Raw genomic sequence first — 16,509 nt, 5'->3', positions numbered from 1 at the left:
GATAGCATTCTTTCTCATAAGTCCTTTAGGAATGTCCTGAGGTATTGTATTGCTACTAGTAGTAAAGTCCATCACATTAGATAGTTCCACAGTGTTTCACTTTCTGTGTACAATGTTCTCAGGTTCTGCTCATTTCACTCTGCATCAGTTCTTGGAGGTCTTTCTTGTTCATATAGGAATCCTCTAGTTCATCACTTTATAGCACAATAATATTCCATCACATCAGATACCACAGTTTGTTCAGCCATTCCCCAATCAAAGGGCATCCCCTCATTTTCCAATTTTTTGCCACCACAAAGAGTACATCTATGAATATTTTTGTACAACTGTTTTTCATTATTATCTCTTTGGGGTACAAACCTAGTAGTGGTATTGCTGAATCAGAGGGTATGTATTCTTTTAAAGCTCTTTCTGAATAATTCCAAATTGCCTTCGAGAATGCCAACAAAGAGTTTATTTTTAAATTACTTTATGAACCAAATATTAGTGGTAAGGGAAAGAGCAATCTCCCTCTGCCTTTTTTGATCTGATACAGATTATAATAGTGAGCATTTTAAAAAAAGAATGCATTTGTGAACTTGGTTGATAAAATAAACGTCATCTCTATTAGTATTAGCAGGTTTAAAAAATATCTTTTTTATTCCTATCCTCCTTTTACTTCCAGGATCAAATGTCAGTTTGGTATTAATGGCCTTTACAACTTAATTCTAGTCTTCTTTTCCAGTCTTCTTATACATTATTCTCTTTCACATATGCCTGATTAGTTGTATTCAGCCCTTAGCACAATTTCTGGCACATAGTAGGCACTTAATAAATGCTTCTTGATTAGGATAATAAGATTGTTGTATATCCCCCACCCCTGCCTAGCTCTCTTGCATTTCAAATGGCCAGAAGTAATAGCTGGAGAATTTTGGTGGCTACATTTTTTTTTAATCGAAAATTTTTATTTAATTAATTTAGAATATTTTTCCATGCTTACATGATTCATGTTCTCTCCCTCCCCACTCCCCATAACTGACACACAATTCCACTGGGTTTTACATGTATCATTGATCAAGACCTATTTCCTATTATTGATAATTGCACCAGGATGATAGTTTAGAGTCTACATCCCCAATCATCGACCCATATGATCAAGCAGTTGTTTTTCTTCTGTGTTTCTGCTCCCACAGTTCTTTCTCTAGATGGGGAGAGCATCTTTCTCACAAGCCCCTCAGAATTGTCCTGGATCACTGCATTGCTGCTAGTAGAGACATCTATTACATTCGATTGTGCCACAATGTATCCGTCTCTGTGGACCATGTTCTCCTGGTTCTGCTTCTTTCACTCTGCATCAAATCCTGGAGGTCGTTCCAGTTGTAAAGCAGAGAAAATATGAGGGGTATAAAAGGTTGGACTGGATTATTTAAGAATAGGGTCGCCAGGAATTTAATTAATTCCAAAGAAATTTATTTTAACAATTTATTTATAAAATTTAGAAAGAGTCAAAGTAAGAAAATCAGAGGGAGAATAGATATCTAGCCTACACACTAAGTATTTTGTTCCAGCCCCTGGCTCAACCTAGGCAGGGCTAATAGTTCTTAACTGGAGAGGCCTCGGCCTTAAGCCGAGGACCTGGGGATACTTTCTCAAGAGGGTAGGTCTCTCCTGAGGCTTGTCCCTTCAGAAAATCCAAGGAAAGAGAGTCAGCCTTTCACTCATCGGCTATCAGTCCAGAGGGAAGCAGTCTGAGATCTCAAGCCCAAGCTCTTCCAAAGTCAAGTTGAAGATGGAAAAACCAAAGATCCCACTCACAAGAAGTTCTTCACATTTTTAAAGACCATTTATTTTTTGTCACTTCCTGTGACTTTCTTCATGTACCAATTACAGCTAAAGGCTTTGCTTAGGACTGCCCAGGGGGCAGTCAGTTGATTCTGATTTGTCACCTACTATTGCACTTGTCAGTGGGTGTATACGCTTTAGGTGATTAAATCTAAAAATGGGCAGGGGAGAGTTAATTTAATCTTCACACAGTTCACATGGAATTCCTCCAGTTCATTATTTCCTTGAGCACAGTAGTATTTCATCACCAACAGATACCACAATTTGTTCAGCCATAACCCAATTGAAGGGCATCCCCTCGTTTCCACAAAGAACACAGCTATAAATATTTTTGTACAAGTCTTTTTCCTCATGATCTCGTTGGGGTACAAACCCAGCAGTGTTATGGCTATCGGATCAAAGGGCAGACAGTCTTTTATTGCCCTTTGGACATAGTTCCAAATTGCCTTCCAGAATGGTTGGATCAGTTCAGAACTCCACCAGCAATGCATTAATGTTCCAATTTTGCCACATACCCTCCAGCATTCATTACTTTCCTTTGCTGTCATGTTAGCCAATCTGCTAGGTGTGAGGTGATACCTCAGAGTTGTTTTGATTTGCATTTCTGTAATTATGAGAGATTTAGAATACTTTTTCATGTGCTTATTAATATTTTGATTTCTTTATCTGAAAATTTCCCATTCATGTTCCTCATTTATCAATTGAGGAATGACTTAATTTTTTGTACAGTTGATTTAGCTCCTTATATAGTTGAGAAATTAGACCTTTGTCAGTGTTTTTTGTTATAAAGATTTTTCCCCCCAATTTGTTGCTTCCCTTCTAATTTTGGTTGCATTGGTTTTGTTTGTACAAACCCTTTTTAATTTAATGTAATCAAAATTATTAATTTTACATTTTGTAATTTTTTTCCAATTCTTGCTTGGTCTTAAAATCTTTACTTTCCCAAAGATCTGACAAGTATTCTGTGTTCATCTAATTTACTTATTATCTTTAATGCTGTGAATTTGCTTTTCTTCCTTCCTTTTTTTAATTAGATTGACCAGTACTTTGTCTATTTTGTTTGTTTTTTCAAAGTACCAGCTTCTTGTCTTATTTATTAAATCAATAGTTCTATCACTTTCGATTTTATTAATTTCTCCCTTAATTTTTAGGATTTCTAATTTGGTTTTCTGCTGGGGGTTTTTAATTTGATTGCTTTCGAGTTTTTTCAATTGCATTTCCAATTGATTGATCTCTGCTCTCCCTTGTTTGTTAATATAAGCATTCAGGGATATGAATTTACCTCTGATTACCGCTTTGGCTGCATCCCAAAAGGTTTGAAAGGATGTTTCGCCATTGTCATTTTCCTTGATGAAATTATTAATTGTTTCTATGATTTCTTCTTTAACTAAACGGTTTTGGAGTATCATATTGTTTAATTTCCAATTGGTTTTAGATTTGGTTTTCCATGTACCATTACTAATCATTATTTTTATTGCCTTGTGATCTGAGAAGGCTGCATTCATTATTTCTGCTTTTTTGCATTTGTGTGCTATGTTTCTGTGACCTAATGTATGGTCAATTTTTGTGAATGTGCCATGTGGTGCTGAGAAGAAGGTGTATTCCTTTTTATCCCTATTTATTTTTCTCCATATGTCTATTAATTCTAATTTTTCTAAGATTTCATTCACTTCTTTTACCTCTTTCTTATTTATTTTTTGATTTGATTTATCTAAATTTGATAATGGTTGGTTTAAGTCTCCCACTAGTATGGTTTTATTGTCTATTTCTTCCTTCAATTCTCCTAGTTTCTCCATTAGAAATTTGGGTGCTATATTATTTGGTGCATACATGTTGATTAATGATATTTCCTCATTGTCTAGAGTCCCTTTTAACAAAATATAATTACCTTCCCTATCCCTTTTGATCAGGTCTATTTTTGCATTGGCTTTATCAGATATCATGATTACCACTCCTGCCTTCTTTCTATCAGTTGAGGCCCAGAAGGTCTTACTCCATCCTTTAATTCTGACCTTGTGGGTGTCAACCCGTCTCATGTGTGTTTCTTGAAGACAACATATGGTAGGGTTTTGGATTCTAATCCATTCTGCTATTCGTCTACGTTTTATGGGTGAGTTCATCCCATTCACGTTCAAAGTTATGATTGTCATTTGTGGACTCCCTGGCATTTTGATTGCCTTCCCTAATTCTAACCTTTTCTTCTTCGGCTCTACCTTTTAGTCCAGTGATTTACTTTGAATCAGTGCCCCTTGTCCCCTCCCTTGATGTTTCCCTTTTTAGTCCCTCCCTTTTTCTTCCCTCCCCTCCCCCCTCTCTTTCCCTCCCTTTTTGTTCTCCCTCTCCCCCTCCCCCCCCTTGGTTTTCCCTTCTCCTTACCCTTGTTGGGTAAGATAGAATTCAAGATCCCAATGGATCTGGATGTTTTTCCCTCTCAGAGTTGATTTCCCTGAGATTGAGGTTTAAGTAACCCCCCCCCCCCCCATCTCTTCCTCTCCTTCTTATAGGAGTTTTATTCCCCTCCCCTTCCCATGTGAATCTTTGTGTGAGAACCATTATTCTATTTGGTCTTTCTTTACCCCCTATTTATACATTACATTTCCCCCACATATTAGCATACATAGATTGATATAAATGTGGTCCTTATAGAAGAGAGTTTGAATAAAAGAAGAAGATAACATTTTTCCCCTTTCCTTAATATTTACCTTTTCAGGTATTCCTTGCTCTTTGATTTTCGGTATCAAACTTTCCACAGAGCTCTGGTCTTTTCTTTGCAAAAAGTTGGAAGTCTTCTATTTTGTTGAATGCCCATACTTTCCCCTGGAAGTATATAGTCAGTTTTGCTGGGTAGCTGATTCTTGGTTGGAGACCCAGCTCTCTTGCCTTTCTGAAGATCATGTTCCATGCCTTACGATCATTCAGAGTAGAACTTGCAAGGTCTTGTGTGACCCTGATTGGCATTCCTTTATATCTAAATTGTCTTTTTCTGGCTTCCTGTAGGATTTTTTCTTTTGTTTGATAGCTTTGGAATTTGGCAATTACATTCCTGGGAGTTGTCTTTTGGGGGTTTAGTGTAGAAGGTGTTCTGTGAGCTCTGTCGGTGGCTGTATTGCCCCCTTGTTCTAGAATCTCTGGGCAATTTTCTTTGATTATATCTTGTATCACCATGTCCAGTTTGGTGTTTATTTCTGGCTTTTCTGGGAGTCCAATTATTCTTAAATTATCTCTTCTCCCCCTATTTTCCAGATCTATCACCTTGTCGGTGAGATATTTTATGTTCTCTTCTAATTTCTTGGTGTTTTGGCTTTGCTTTATTAGTTCTTGCTTTAAAGCCTGGTTTTCTTTTACAGTTTGGTCAAACTGGTTTTGTAGATGCATGAATTTCTTTTGCATTATTTCCCACTTTTCCTCCCAGAGGGCTTCCATCTTTTTGGTCATTTCTGATTCAAATTCTTCATGGGTTTGTGGAGAGTTTCTATTTCCTTTGGAAGATTTTGGAGAATTTTCTTGTATATCTTCTTCTATCTGCTCTGTATTTTGTATTTTGGCTCCATAGAATGTGTCCAAAGTCGCCCCTTTCTTCTTATTTTTCTTGGTATTTTGGGGCTTCTGTGCTTCTGTGGAGTTTGCCATCTCTGAATGTGGAGGATTAGCTTTTCTTATCTCTGGTGATCCGAGGCTTTAGTCCTGGGCAGATGTTGGTTCTAAGAGCTTTCCCTGGGTTAAACTGAATATGCCTCACTGGAGCTGGAATGGAAGGGTCGGACCACGAGGCCACACTCTCCCCCCAGCTCGCTTTCAGGAAGTTGCCTTCAGAATCGCTGGCCGTGAGGCTGTTTCGTAGGCCTGCAGGGGGGGATGGGCTGCAGCTTTCCCAAGCTCTAGGGCAAGGACTTTCACTGAGACCTGGATAGCAGGATCCAGCCCATGAGGCTGTCTTGCCCGCCCTGAGGGTTGCTGTTGTTTCGACCAGCTCTCTGCAGTGGGAGCCCCAGGCAGTAACTTTCACTGGGACTCGGGTAGAAGGCCCTGAGGGTTCTGCTCTCTGAGCCCCTCCGGGCTGCGGCTTCCGGGAGCCTTGGACTCTGCGCTCCTACCCCTGAGGTCCGAGTGATCTCGGGTTCTGGCTTTTGAGGGGAGCCGTACCTTTTGAACCGGGTCCAGGTCCAGGAGGAGGGTTCCCAGGGTCTGTGCTGTTGATCGTTTTGAATTTCGGCGCCTTAGGAGCTTATATTTTGAGATCGGTCGGGAAGGGTTTTCCGGAGATCTGAGCTTTAGCTTTCTCTAAGCCGCCATCTTAACCGGAAGTCTAGAACCTACTTATTATCTTTACATTCAAGTAATTCACCCATTCTGAATATATCTTGGTGTAGAATGTGAGATGTTGATCTAAACCTAATCTCTCTTATACTCTTTCCAATTTTCCCAGTAGTTTTTGTCAAATAGTGGATTTTTGTCCTAAAAGCTGGGATTTTGGGTTTATCATAGAGTGTTTTGCTGAGGTCACTTACCCCAAGTCTATTCCACTGATCCTTCCTTCTGTTTCTTAGGCAGTACCATATTGTTTCGCACTGCTTTATAGTGCAGTATAAGATCTGGTACTGCTAGGCCACCTTCCTTCACATTTTGTTTTTTCCCCCGATCATTTCCCTTGATATTCTTGATCTTTTGTTCTCCCAAATGAACTTTATTATAGTTTTTTCTAATTCAGTAAAAAAAGTTTCTTGGTAGTTTGAATAGGTATGGCACTAAAGAAATAAATTAATTTGGGTATTGTCATTTTTTTACACTGTTAGCTCATCCCACCCATGATCAGTTAATGTTTTTCCAATTGCTTAGATCTAGTTTTAATTGTACGGAAAGTGTTTTGTAGTTGTGTTCATATAATTCCTATGTTTGTTGCCTTGGCAGATAGATTCCTAAGTATTTTATATTGTCTAGGGTGATTTTAAATGTAATTTCTCTTTCTAAGTCCTGCTGCCTGGATGTATTGGAAATAATGGTGGCTACTTAATAAGCTAATATTTTAAAAAGATTAGGGGCAAAATATAAAATAATTTCATCTATAAGTTGTAACTCTCAAAATGTGGGTTTCAAGATTGTGAATTGCCAAACTGTAAAGATAATTTTTAGTGTCTTGATTTAAATAAAAAATAAGTGGTCACCATGGGAAAATTCCCAAATATGAAAATACCCAAGTCAGTTAGGTTTTATGGAGATTTTAATTAATACAAATGAAGGAATTAAGGGAAGGGAGAGGGAGAAAGTAAGACAAACTAGTATGAAGGGCCTAGGCCTGAGCCTTAAGAGAGACTAGTCAGTCTTTTACCACTCACCATAAGATCGTCCTAAAGCAAAACTGGGTTCTTCCACTCCGAACAGGAATTAGCCTCCAAACTGAATTCAAATTGTAACTGAATTCAGTTGCCTTGAACTTGTTCCTTCACTTCCTTTTAAAGAAATTTTTCTCTTATGTCACCTTCCCTAAATTTTCTCGTCTACCAATCACAGTAGACGCTTTTCCTAGGACTGCCCATTCTTAGTTCACCTTCTCTGAGTAGACTAAAACTTCATACCTCTTTTGTTAAGCTTGCCTTTTGTAAGTTGCTTGATTAATTTAACCTTTATAGGTACTTAGCACCCTTTTGTATTAGATCTAAAAATAGACCTAGCTTAAGGTTCTAGCTTTACTATAAGGTATGAGTTAAGTACCTTCATTGTTCAATCATGAGTTTACAACTTTATCTTCCCCTAAAGTATGCCTAAGTATGGGTGGAGTAATGTAAAATTCCCAAGACATTCCTGATCGAGTACCTTCATTTATTACAATAAGGGAATAGCCTTAACCAAATCTTCTAAGGTAGAGTCTGAGCAGTTTTAAGATTCACAAAGTTGGGGGATATCTGGATTTTTATAAACTAAAATTATTCAGTTTGAGGAAAAAAGGCTGAAACATGACCGGAGCCACAAAATATCTTGAATTGTAAGTGACATTTTAATCTAATTCATTTCTAGCAAGTCTCTTAAAAATCAATATCATTATCAACATCATAACTTGCATTTATATACTGCCTTAAGGTTTGCAGAATGCTTTAATGATAACTCATTTAGTTCACCATGTGCTTTTTCAATCCATTCCATTTTGGCATAGTTCTTTCTATATGTGAGTTTTTTTTATTTTTTAATTTTTGCACCTTCTACCCATTTTTCCTAGTGCTGCCCTCTAGTGCCAAAGTGAATTAATAATTGTTCTGTAAGGCAGCCTTTCAGATACTTGAAAACAGTTATTATATATTCTTTTCTGGGCAAAGTATTCCTAATTCCTTCTACTTCTCATATAGAGGAGAGTTCTTGCTTTTAATAGTTTCATCTTCTTCCTGAATATTCTTCAGATTATCAGTACTCTTCCTAAAATGTAACACTCAGTTCTGAGTTTTACTATTCTACATATGGTTTAACTAGGAATGATGAATGGAATTGGAATCTCCTTTGTTCCAGACACTATAACTGTTAACACAGCACAAAAGTGTTGATTGGCCATACTTTTGTGAAAACTTTCTGAACCTAAGGGTAAGAAACCATACATTTATTTGTTCATAGCATAGTAAATTTAGCTCATCCTTCCTTATATGTCATTTTTTTTTTGTATTCTGAATCTGTCATTTGCTTGTTTCTTATATTCCCACTTAGTGTTACCTACAAATTTGATAAACCTATCCATCTATGTTTTCATCCAAGTCATTACTAAAAATGTTGATCAATATAGGGCCATAAAGAAAAGGAAAACTGACTTTTTATGATCCCTTCTTTTTTTTCCTTTGGAAAGATACTTTATTTTACCAGTTTTATGTAATAACAATTTTACCCATAAGTCTTCTGATGTTATATGATCCAAATTGTCTCCTCCCCTCTTCCTAGAGATGGTAAGCAATTTGATCTATGTTATACATCTATTATATTGCAAAATATATTTCCATATTCATTTTTGTAAGAATAATCATTTAAAACCAAACCCTCAAAATAGAAGCCCAAATAAACTAAAGTGAATATAGTATGCTTTGATCTGCATTCCAACTCCCAATAGTTCTTTCTCTGGAGATGGATAGCATTCTTTGTCATAAATCCCTTAGAATTAACTTGAATGATTCCTTCTTTCTATTTAAGATGTACACAAACCATTCTTTTGAAATTATATTGTAGAATTTTATAAAAAACTGAAGTTAGGCTTACTAGCTCATATTTTACCCATTAATTTTCTTTTCTGAAATTTGGAGCAACCTTGCCTTTATTTTATTTTATTCAACTCCCCATTGGCCGTAATCTTTTATTCAGATGGACAATTTATTAGTAATTACACATGCTAATTCTTTTAGTTCTCAAAGATTTAGATAACTTGATTGCAATGAATTAGTAGTAGTAGTCTCTCGGTAACCGAGGATGACGATTGTCTTTGTGTGGTTTCATCTATGGCGTATAGATGAGTGTGCACAAAGACACTTGTGCGTGAAGGAGATTTAAGTGGAAAAGTCGTTGCACAGAGACAGTCCCACTCTCTCAGCGTTGGAAGCCTGGGTCCAGTGGTACGTCGTTATGCCTGGAGACTTCCTCAGCTGCAGTGGGTGGCCGTGTTGTCCTTTGTGCTCCAACATGCCCTGAGCACTCCACAGTGCTTTGCTGCGTCGCCATCTCAGCCGTTGAACCTTCTTATTGGTTTCTTCCGTCTGTTCAGCCAAAGCAGTCTTCACGTGCTGGGTGAGCAAAGCCCTGGTTCACCAGGGGTCGACGACAACCCGATGGCTACCCTCATAAGGTTTAGCAGGCCTGTCAAAGCCGTTGCCCGGGTTGTGGCCGCTGCCGCATGCTAGCAGCTACTGGGAGCCACAAGTGAGAGCTGGGTGTCAGGTGGGGGTCAGAGGCTGGAGAGCTGCCCTAGAAGGGCACAACAAGCCCTCCATACCAGAGATACTACCCCTCCCTGAGCACCCCATACACCCCTTGCAATGAATTAGGAACTCATATAATAGCTAATTCATAAAAAGTCTTTGTATGTTCTGAATGTACCTTTAAGTTTTCTTTTTTACTTCTAATCTCTTCATGCACATTTTGCTCTCCCACAGATCTAAAAATTTGTTGAGTCTTCAGACTCTCTTACTTAGATGTTAATCATTTCACTCAGTTTCTGTTCCTTATTTTGGATAGGTTCTGAAGGTACTCAGAATCACAAAACTAGGGATAAAAATCACTGTAAAATAAGCAGAATAAAAATCCCAAATGTTTAGAGTTAAAAATGGAAGGATATGTGGGTACTACAAGCTACAGTTTGAGAGAACAATACAAATATGTCTTATACTGTGAAGAAATTTCCCAAAATTTGGCCAAAAAATTTCTCCCATGTTTGGTGTTTTTGGCAAATCCAATCCATAAACCATAATAATAATGTTTTTAATACTCTTTGGGATTTTGCAATAAAATCTTAATTCTACCATGTCAACTTTGAAGTAGTAACAAGTTAGAAACATACCTCTGAATTAATATGGTTACTTAATTTTTTCTCAGACTACTTTGGATTTTTTAGTATTAGAAAGTGCTTATCTGGATGGGGGGAGGGTAGGGGAGTGGAGGGGATGTTTGACAAACGTTTGATTGCTTTAACTAGAAGTTCTTGTCCTCCCCCCTTCCTTTCCTCATCCCCCAGGAAAGTAGTATTTGCTAGACAGTTTTGTTACATTTTTGGTGTGTATATATATGTTAATATAATTATCTACATTCTTTAGGATTAAAGTAAATATAGCATAAAAACTTCTTTTGATATTTCTGTGGTATTTTAAATAATTGGGTACATTGCAGTCTAGATTAAGTCCCATATCTTTTTTTTATTTCATGTTGTCTTTTAGAAATCCAAAGCATTAAGAAAAAAATTTTTTCTGTAAAAATGATCCTATCAGTCATTTCTTGGAAAAAATTAGCTGGGAAGACACTGTTCAAAAGAAATGAGATTTTAAAAAGATTTTAAAAATTACTTTCCTCTTCTAAATAACTCCCAACTTCTGATCTCTCTTTTCTGACAAATAAGTCAGTATCTCCTCCTTTGTTCTCCCTACCCCCATTAAGAATTGACCATGCTTGAGTGGCAAAAAATTGGAAAATGAGGGAATGACTGAACAAATTGTGGTATCTGTTGGTGATGGGATACTATTGTGCTCAAAGGAATAATAACTGGAGGGATTCCATGTGAACTGGAACAACCTCCAGGAAGTGATGCAGAGTGAGAGGAGCAGAACCAGGAGAACATTGTACACAGAGACTGATACACTGTGGCACAATCGAATGTAACTGACTTTGCTACTAGCAGCAATGCAATGTGACCCAGGACAATCCAGAAGAACCTTTGAGAAAGAAGCTATCCACATCCAGAGAAAGAACTGTGGGAAAAGAAACACAGAAGAAAAACAACCACTTGATCGCATGGGTTGGTGGGGCTATAACTGGGAAAGTGGACTCTTAAAAGATCACCCTAGTGCAAATACTAATAATAAGGAAATGGGTCTTGATCAACGGCACATGTTAAACCCAGTGGAGTTGTGTGTCATATCCATGGGAGGGGGTGGGGGTAGGGAAGGAACATGAGTCTTGTAACCATGGAAAATTATTCTAAATTATCTAATTAAATAAAAATTTAAAAAATAGGATTGACTGTACTTGAAAATGATTGCCTCATTCTGCACTGCCTTGTCTGCTAAAGGTTAAAAAACAGTTTTGATTTTTGCGATCAGTCTTCCAAGTTAAAAGTGCTTACTGTTATATTGATCAGAATTCTATCTTTCAATTGTATTTCTTTTCTTGATTGTAGTTATTATTCTTTTGGTTCTGCTTTATTTGCGCTATCAGTTGGCACTCCATCCACCTGACCTTGAATTGTATTTCTAAAAGGGTACCATTCTTCTAAATATTTAAACATAGCATGTTGTTTTCACATTCTCCTGTTAATGTTTATCTTTAAATGAATAAAAAGAATAATGTATCTTTCAACAACATTAACATGCTTCTGAAATGACAATTTTTAGGTACTTTATATACAATTTTATTGTAGTATTTATATAGAAAAACCAGTAGCAGTTTGAAGTAATATGCTTCCCATGGCACTTGAGGCAATCCTGAATCGGAATTTTTGACTCATGTGGTAGCTTAATGAACTAGAATCGTATACTGTGGTCACTAAGAGGAAACTGTCTTACTGGGCTATAGTGGGATTAGTTAAGGAAATAAATTTACAAGGTCTCATCATTGTTTTGCTTTTTTTTGTTCTTTTCCAGGCTCATATTAAATTTCCTATTGACTATCCATATTCACCACCTACCTTCAGATTCCTGACCAAAATGTGGCATCCTAACATTTATGAGGTAAGTGACTGCTACCACAAGTTTTCTTAAAGATTTTCCTGTATTTTTCCTCAGAAAAAAAAATGTCCTTAAGTTGTAATAATTATTAATAGTTCATCATAGGAATTGTCATTAAGTCAATAGATTTTGAGTAACAACCCAGAAATGATGGTAATATTTTCAAAGTTCACTGAGTGTTCTGTTGGGAATTTGTCTTTATAAAATGTTGTCTTTTAACATTTATCCTTCCTTCAGTATAAATTACATATTAGCAATTAAACTTTTATTTAGAAAGACATAAATGCAATTTTTCTGTCTATCCTCTGACTTCACAGTGAAGCAAAGGTAAACCTGTGACTGACTTGAAATTTAGTTTTTTTTGGAGGGGAAATGTCCTAGTCCAAATGGACTGACCTCTATTAAGGAGTTGTGGGTGAGCAACTAGAGAGCCTCCTTTGTGAGGAATCCAAAGTGCAGTTCTATGGGACTGACAATTACAATAGAAGATCAATGGGGCATATGTGAAAACTTTTTTGTTGCATACATTTTACCATTCTCCGATATTTTTGAGATAGATACTAAGTCACACGGTATGTCTTAGGACAAATTCAAAAGTCAAATGCAGAGACATTTATTTAATTGAAGTACAGAAAAATTTTCTATCAACTATAGCTGTCCCCAAATGGAATGTACTTCCTTAGGAGAGAGATTGCCTGCCCTACAAGCTGAAGTTTAATAGTCATTTGTCACAAATATTGTAGATGACATTCTGGTTCAAGTATATATTGGACTAGATAGGGTGGAGGTTTCTCCCCCTGCCAAGATTCTGTGAATCTATCTCCAAAGTTTCTTCCAACTAATTCTGCATGTCAGTCTCTTTGAAAAGTACTTCTAATACGAGTACTTTGTACTTTCCCTGTCCTTTTTTGGGGGTGTGGGGGGGTGTATAGATTGTTTTGACATATTAGGTTCTGTCAAACAAGGTTCTGTCACAAAATACGTTCCCCAGTGGCAGCGAGGTGGCTCAGTGGATTGAGAGCTAGGCCTAGAGACAGGAAGTTCTAGGTTCAAATATGACCACAGACACACTTCCTGGCTGTGTGACCCTGGGCAAGTCACTTAACCCTAATAGCCTAGCACTTCTTTGCTGCCCTGGAACCAATACATAGTATTGATTCTAAGATGGAAGGTGAGGTTTAAAAAAAATACATTCCTCAAAAATATTTTAGCAAAACCACCAAATTGAAGAACTTTAGTAATAAGCTGTTTTCTGCTTTTGTAGTTAAAAAATAAGGATAAGAGACAGGTTCACCCAGGCCTGGAGATGGGAGGGTTCAAATCTGGCCTCAGATACTTCCTAACTGTGTGACTCTGGGTAAGTCACTTAACTCCAGTTGCCTAGCTCTTATTGCTCTTCTGCCTTAGAAGTATCAATTCTAAGACAGAAGGTAGGGTTTAAAAAAAAAAAAGATAAGGCTGGATAAAAGAAAAAGGATACATGCTTCATTAATCTTGCTATTGAAATTGTTGATGACCAGAATTTTGTCACCTTTGTTTACAGAATTGTTGTCATTTTGTGTGCTCTTTTTCGGATGCAGCTTTGTTTTTTTACTAAAATGCCTCAAAAAAAAAAAAACTTTTCAGGTAACAAGAGTTATTTTTTCCTGTCCCTTGTCCCATTGGAAGAAGAAGAAAGAAAAAGAAAAAATCTCCCGTATTAAGTGTTCATAGTCAAGGAAAAAAATTCCCACATTACTTTATTTATCTGTTTGTTTATGAATAAGCCCTTACCTTCCATCTTAGAATCAATACTATGTATTCCAAGGCAAAAGAGCGGTAAGGGGTAGGCAGTGGGGGTTAAGTGACTTGCCCACACAGCTTGGTATTGCGTGAGGCCGGATTTGAACCCAGGGCCTCCTGTTTCTAGGCCTGACTCTCAATCCACTGAGCCACCTGTCCCCCAACATTGCCTTTTTTTTCCTGCAGTAAATAATGTTTCATCATTCCTTGCTTTCTTTATATCTGTTTTTTAAATTTTAGTCATTTTTTTAACACTTTTAATTTCCCAGTATCTTGTAATCCCATGGATACCTATCTTGTAACAAAGAAGTACAATTGGGCAAAACAAAAGTACTTGCTAATCATTTCTGAATATGCTTCATTCTAAACTTGTAGCCTACATTCGAATCAAATCTCTCTTTTCACTTGAGATAAGTTTGATTTGATAAGTGAATTGTGACCAGGTCAGGATTAGGATTTAAGCTCATGTCTTCTGACTCTTAAGCAAAATATTTAATGACCTACCAGGAGAAATTTAAATAATTTAAGGCACATGAAGCACTATCTTCCCTGTTTTTTTGAGGCAGTACTACTTTTATTCAGTCTTTTTGCATCATTCTCTGCCTGTAATTTTTTTGCAAATGGATTTATGCTTTAAATTCATTATTACCCATAAATGTGTTACTTCTTGCCACTTAGCAAGGAAATCAAAGTGTCTATTGGTTGGGATGTTGTCTGGATCCTTTTGTGTTTCTAAACATATTTAAGAACTGATTTATGTTTGCTTTATACCTTTTTCATTATTCAGAGTTAACAGTTGATTTTTTAAAATATATTTTTTATGGGGGCAGCTGGATAGATCAGTGGATTGAGAGCCAAGGCCTAGAGACAGGAGGTAGTAGGTTCAAATCTGGCCTCAGATACTTCTTGACTGTGTGACCCTGGGCAAGTCACTTAACCCTACCTCGTAGCACTCTTCTGAAGCCTTGGAATCAATACACAATATTGATTCAAAGATGGAAGGTAAGGGTTTAAAACAATTAAAAATAAAATACATTTTAATTAACATTTTTTGTTTCTTACATTTCCGTACTATACAACCTTTCTTTTATCCAAAGAGCCAGACCATGAGACAAATTTTAAATGAGAAAAAAAAAAGTTGACACAGTTGATTGATATATTTAAAAAGTTTGAAAACATGTACAGTCTGTTGGTGATTATCACATTTTTTAATTGAAGACCTATTTAATCTCTAATGTTATTAAATTCAGGTTTGGTTTTTTTATTGTGTCACTTTCTGTTTCCATTATTTGTACTTAGAATATGCATTATTTCTTTGGCTCTCCGTATTTCATTCTGCATCAGTTCCTATAGTTCTTTCTGTGCTTCTCTGTGTTCATCTTAACTCTTGCCATTCCCTTCTTAGGTATGTATTGCTTTGGAGTATATGGAGACTTTTTTTTTTTAGTCAATGACTTCTTGGTGTATAAGCCTAGTAATAGAATGTCTGTTTGAAAGGGTTAATGAGTATTTTAGTCACTTTATTCACATGATTCTAAACTACTTTCCAGAAGTTTGTACTATCTCACAGCCCCACCACCAATTGATTAGTGTGCCTATCTTTCTATAAGCCCTCAAATATTGACTATAGCTTAAAATTTTTTTTTTAATTAATTAATTTAGAGTATTTTTCCAGTTACAAGATTCATGTTCTTTCCCTCCCTTCCCATAGTTGATGCGCAATTTCACCGGGTTTTAAATGTGTCATTGATCAGAACTTATTTCCATATTATTGATATTTGCATTAGGGTGATCCTTTAGAGTCTACATCCCCAATCTTATCCCCTCGACCCCTGTATTCAAGCAGTTGTTTTTCTTATGTGTTTCTACTCCCACAGTTCTTCCTCTGAATGTGGATAGTGTTCTTTCTTGTAGATCCCTCTGGGTTGTTCAGGGTCACTGCATTGCCACTAATGGAAAAGTCCATTACATTCAATTGTGCCACAGTGTATCAGTCTCTGTGTACAATGTTTTCCTGGTTCTGCTCCTCTCGCTCTGCATCAATTCCTGGAGGTTGTTCCAGTCTCCATGGAATTCCTCCACTTTATTATTCCTTTGAGCACAATAGTATTCCATCACCAACAGATACCACAGTTTGCTCAGCCATTCCCCAATTGAAGGGCATCCCCTCATTTTCTAATTTTTGGCCACCACAAAGAGCGCAGCTATGAATATTCTTGTACAAGTCTTTTTCCTTATGATCTCTTTGGGGTACAAACCCAGCAGTGCTAGGCTGGATCAAAGGGCAGGCTGACTATCGCTATTTTGAGCACTGTTTTCTTATATCCTTTGACCATTTATTGATTGTAGAATGGCTTTTATTCCTTTTTTAATATGTCAAACTGCAATTTTTTTTCTGATTTAACCACTCCTTTTTCTTGATGCATTAATGTTATTTGTACAGAAACTTTTTGGTTTCAAGTAATCAAAGTTATCTTTTTGTCTTTTGTAAATTGCCTCTCTCTTTTTTGAT

The 16,509-nt window shown here is 36.8% G+C and overlaps 1 protein-coding gene across 1 annotated transcript in view; it reads left to right on the top strand.

Moving 5' to 3' along the window:
• Positions 1 to 16,509, top strand: part of UBE2R2 (ubiquitin conjugating enzyme E2 R2) — a 132,893-nt gene that overhangs the window by 90,158 nt on the left and 26,226 nt on the right. The window contains exon 2 of the mRNA XM_007497905.2: positions 12,132 to 12,218. Coding sequence (XP_007497967.1) covers positions 12,132 to 12,218 — 87 coding nt within the window. The remainder of the gene's footprint in view (positions 1 to 12,131; positions 12,219 to 16,509) is intronic.

Source organism: Monodelphis domestica, chromosome 7, assembly GCF_027887165.1.
Source record: "Monodelphis domestica isolate mMonDom1 chromosome 7, mMonDom1.pri, whole genome shotgun sequence".
NCBI lineage: Eukaryota > Metazoa > Chordata > Mammalia > Didelphimorphia > Didelphidae > Monodelphis > Monodelphis domestica.
This window is presented reverse-complemented; position numbering and strand designations above follow the sequence as displayed.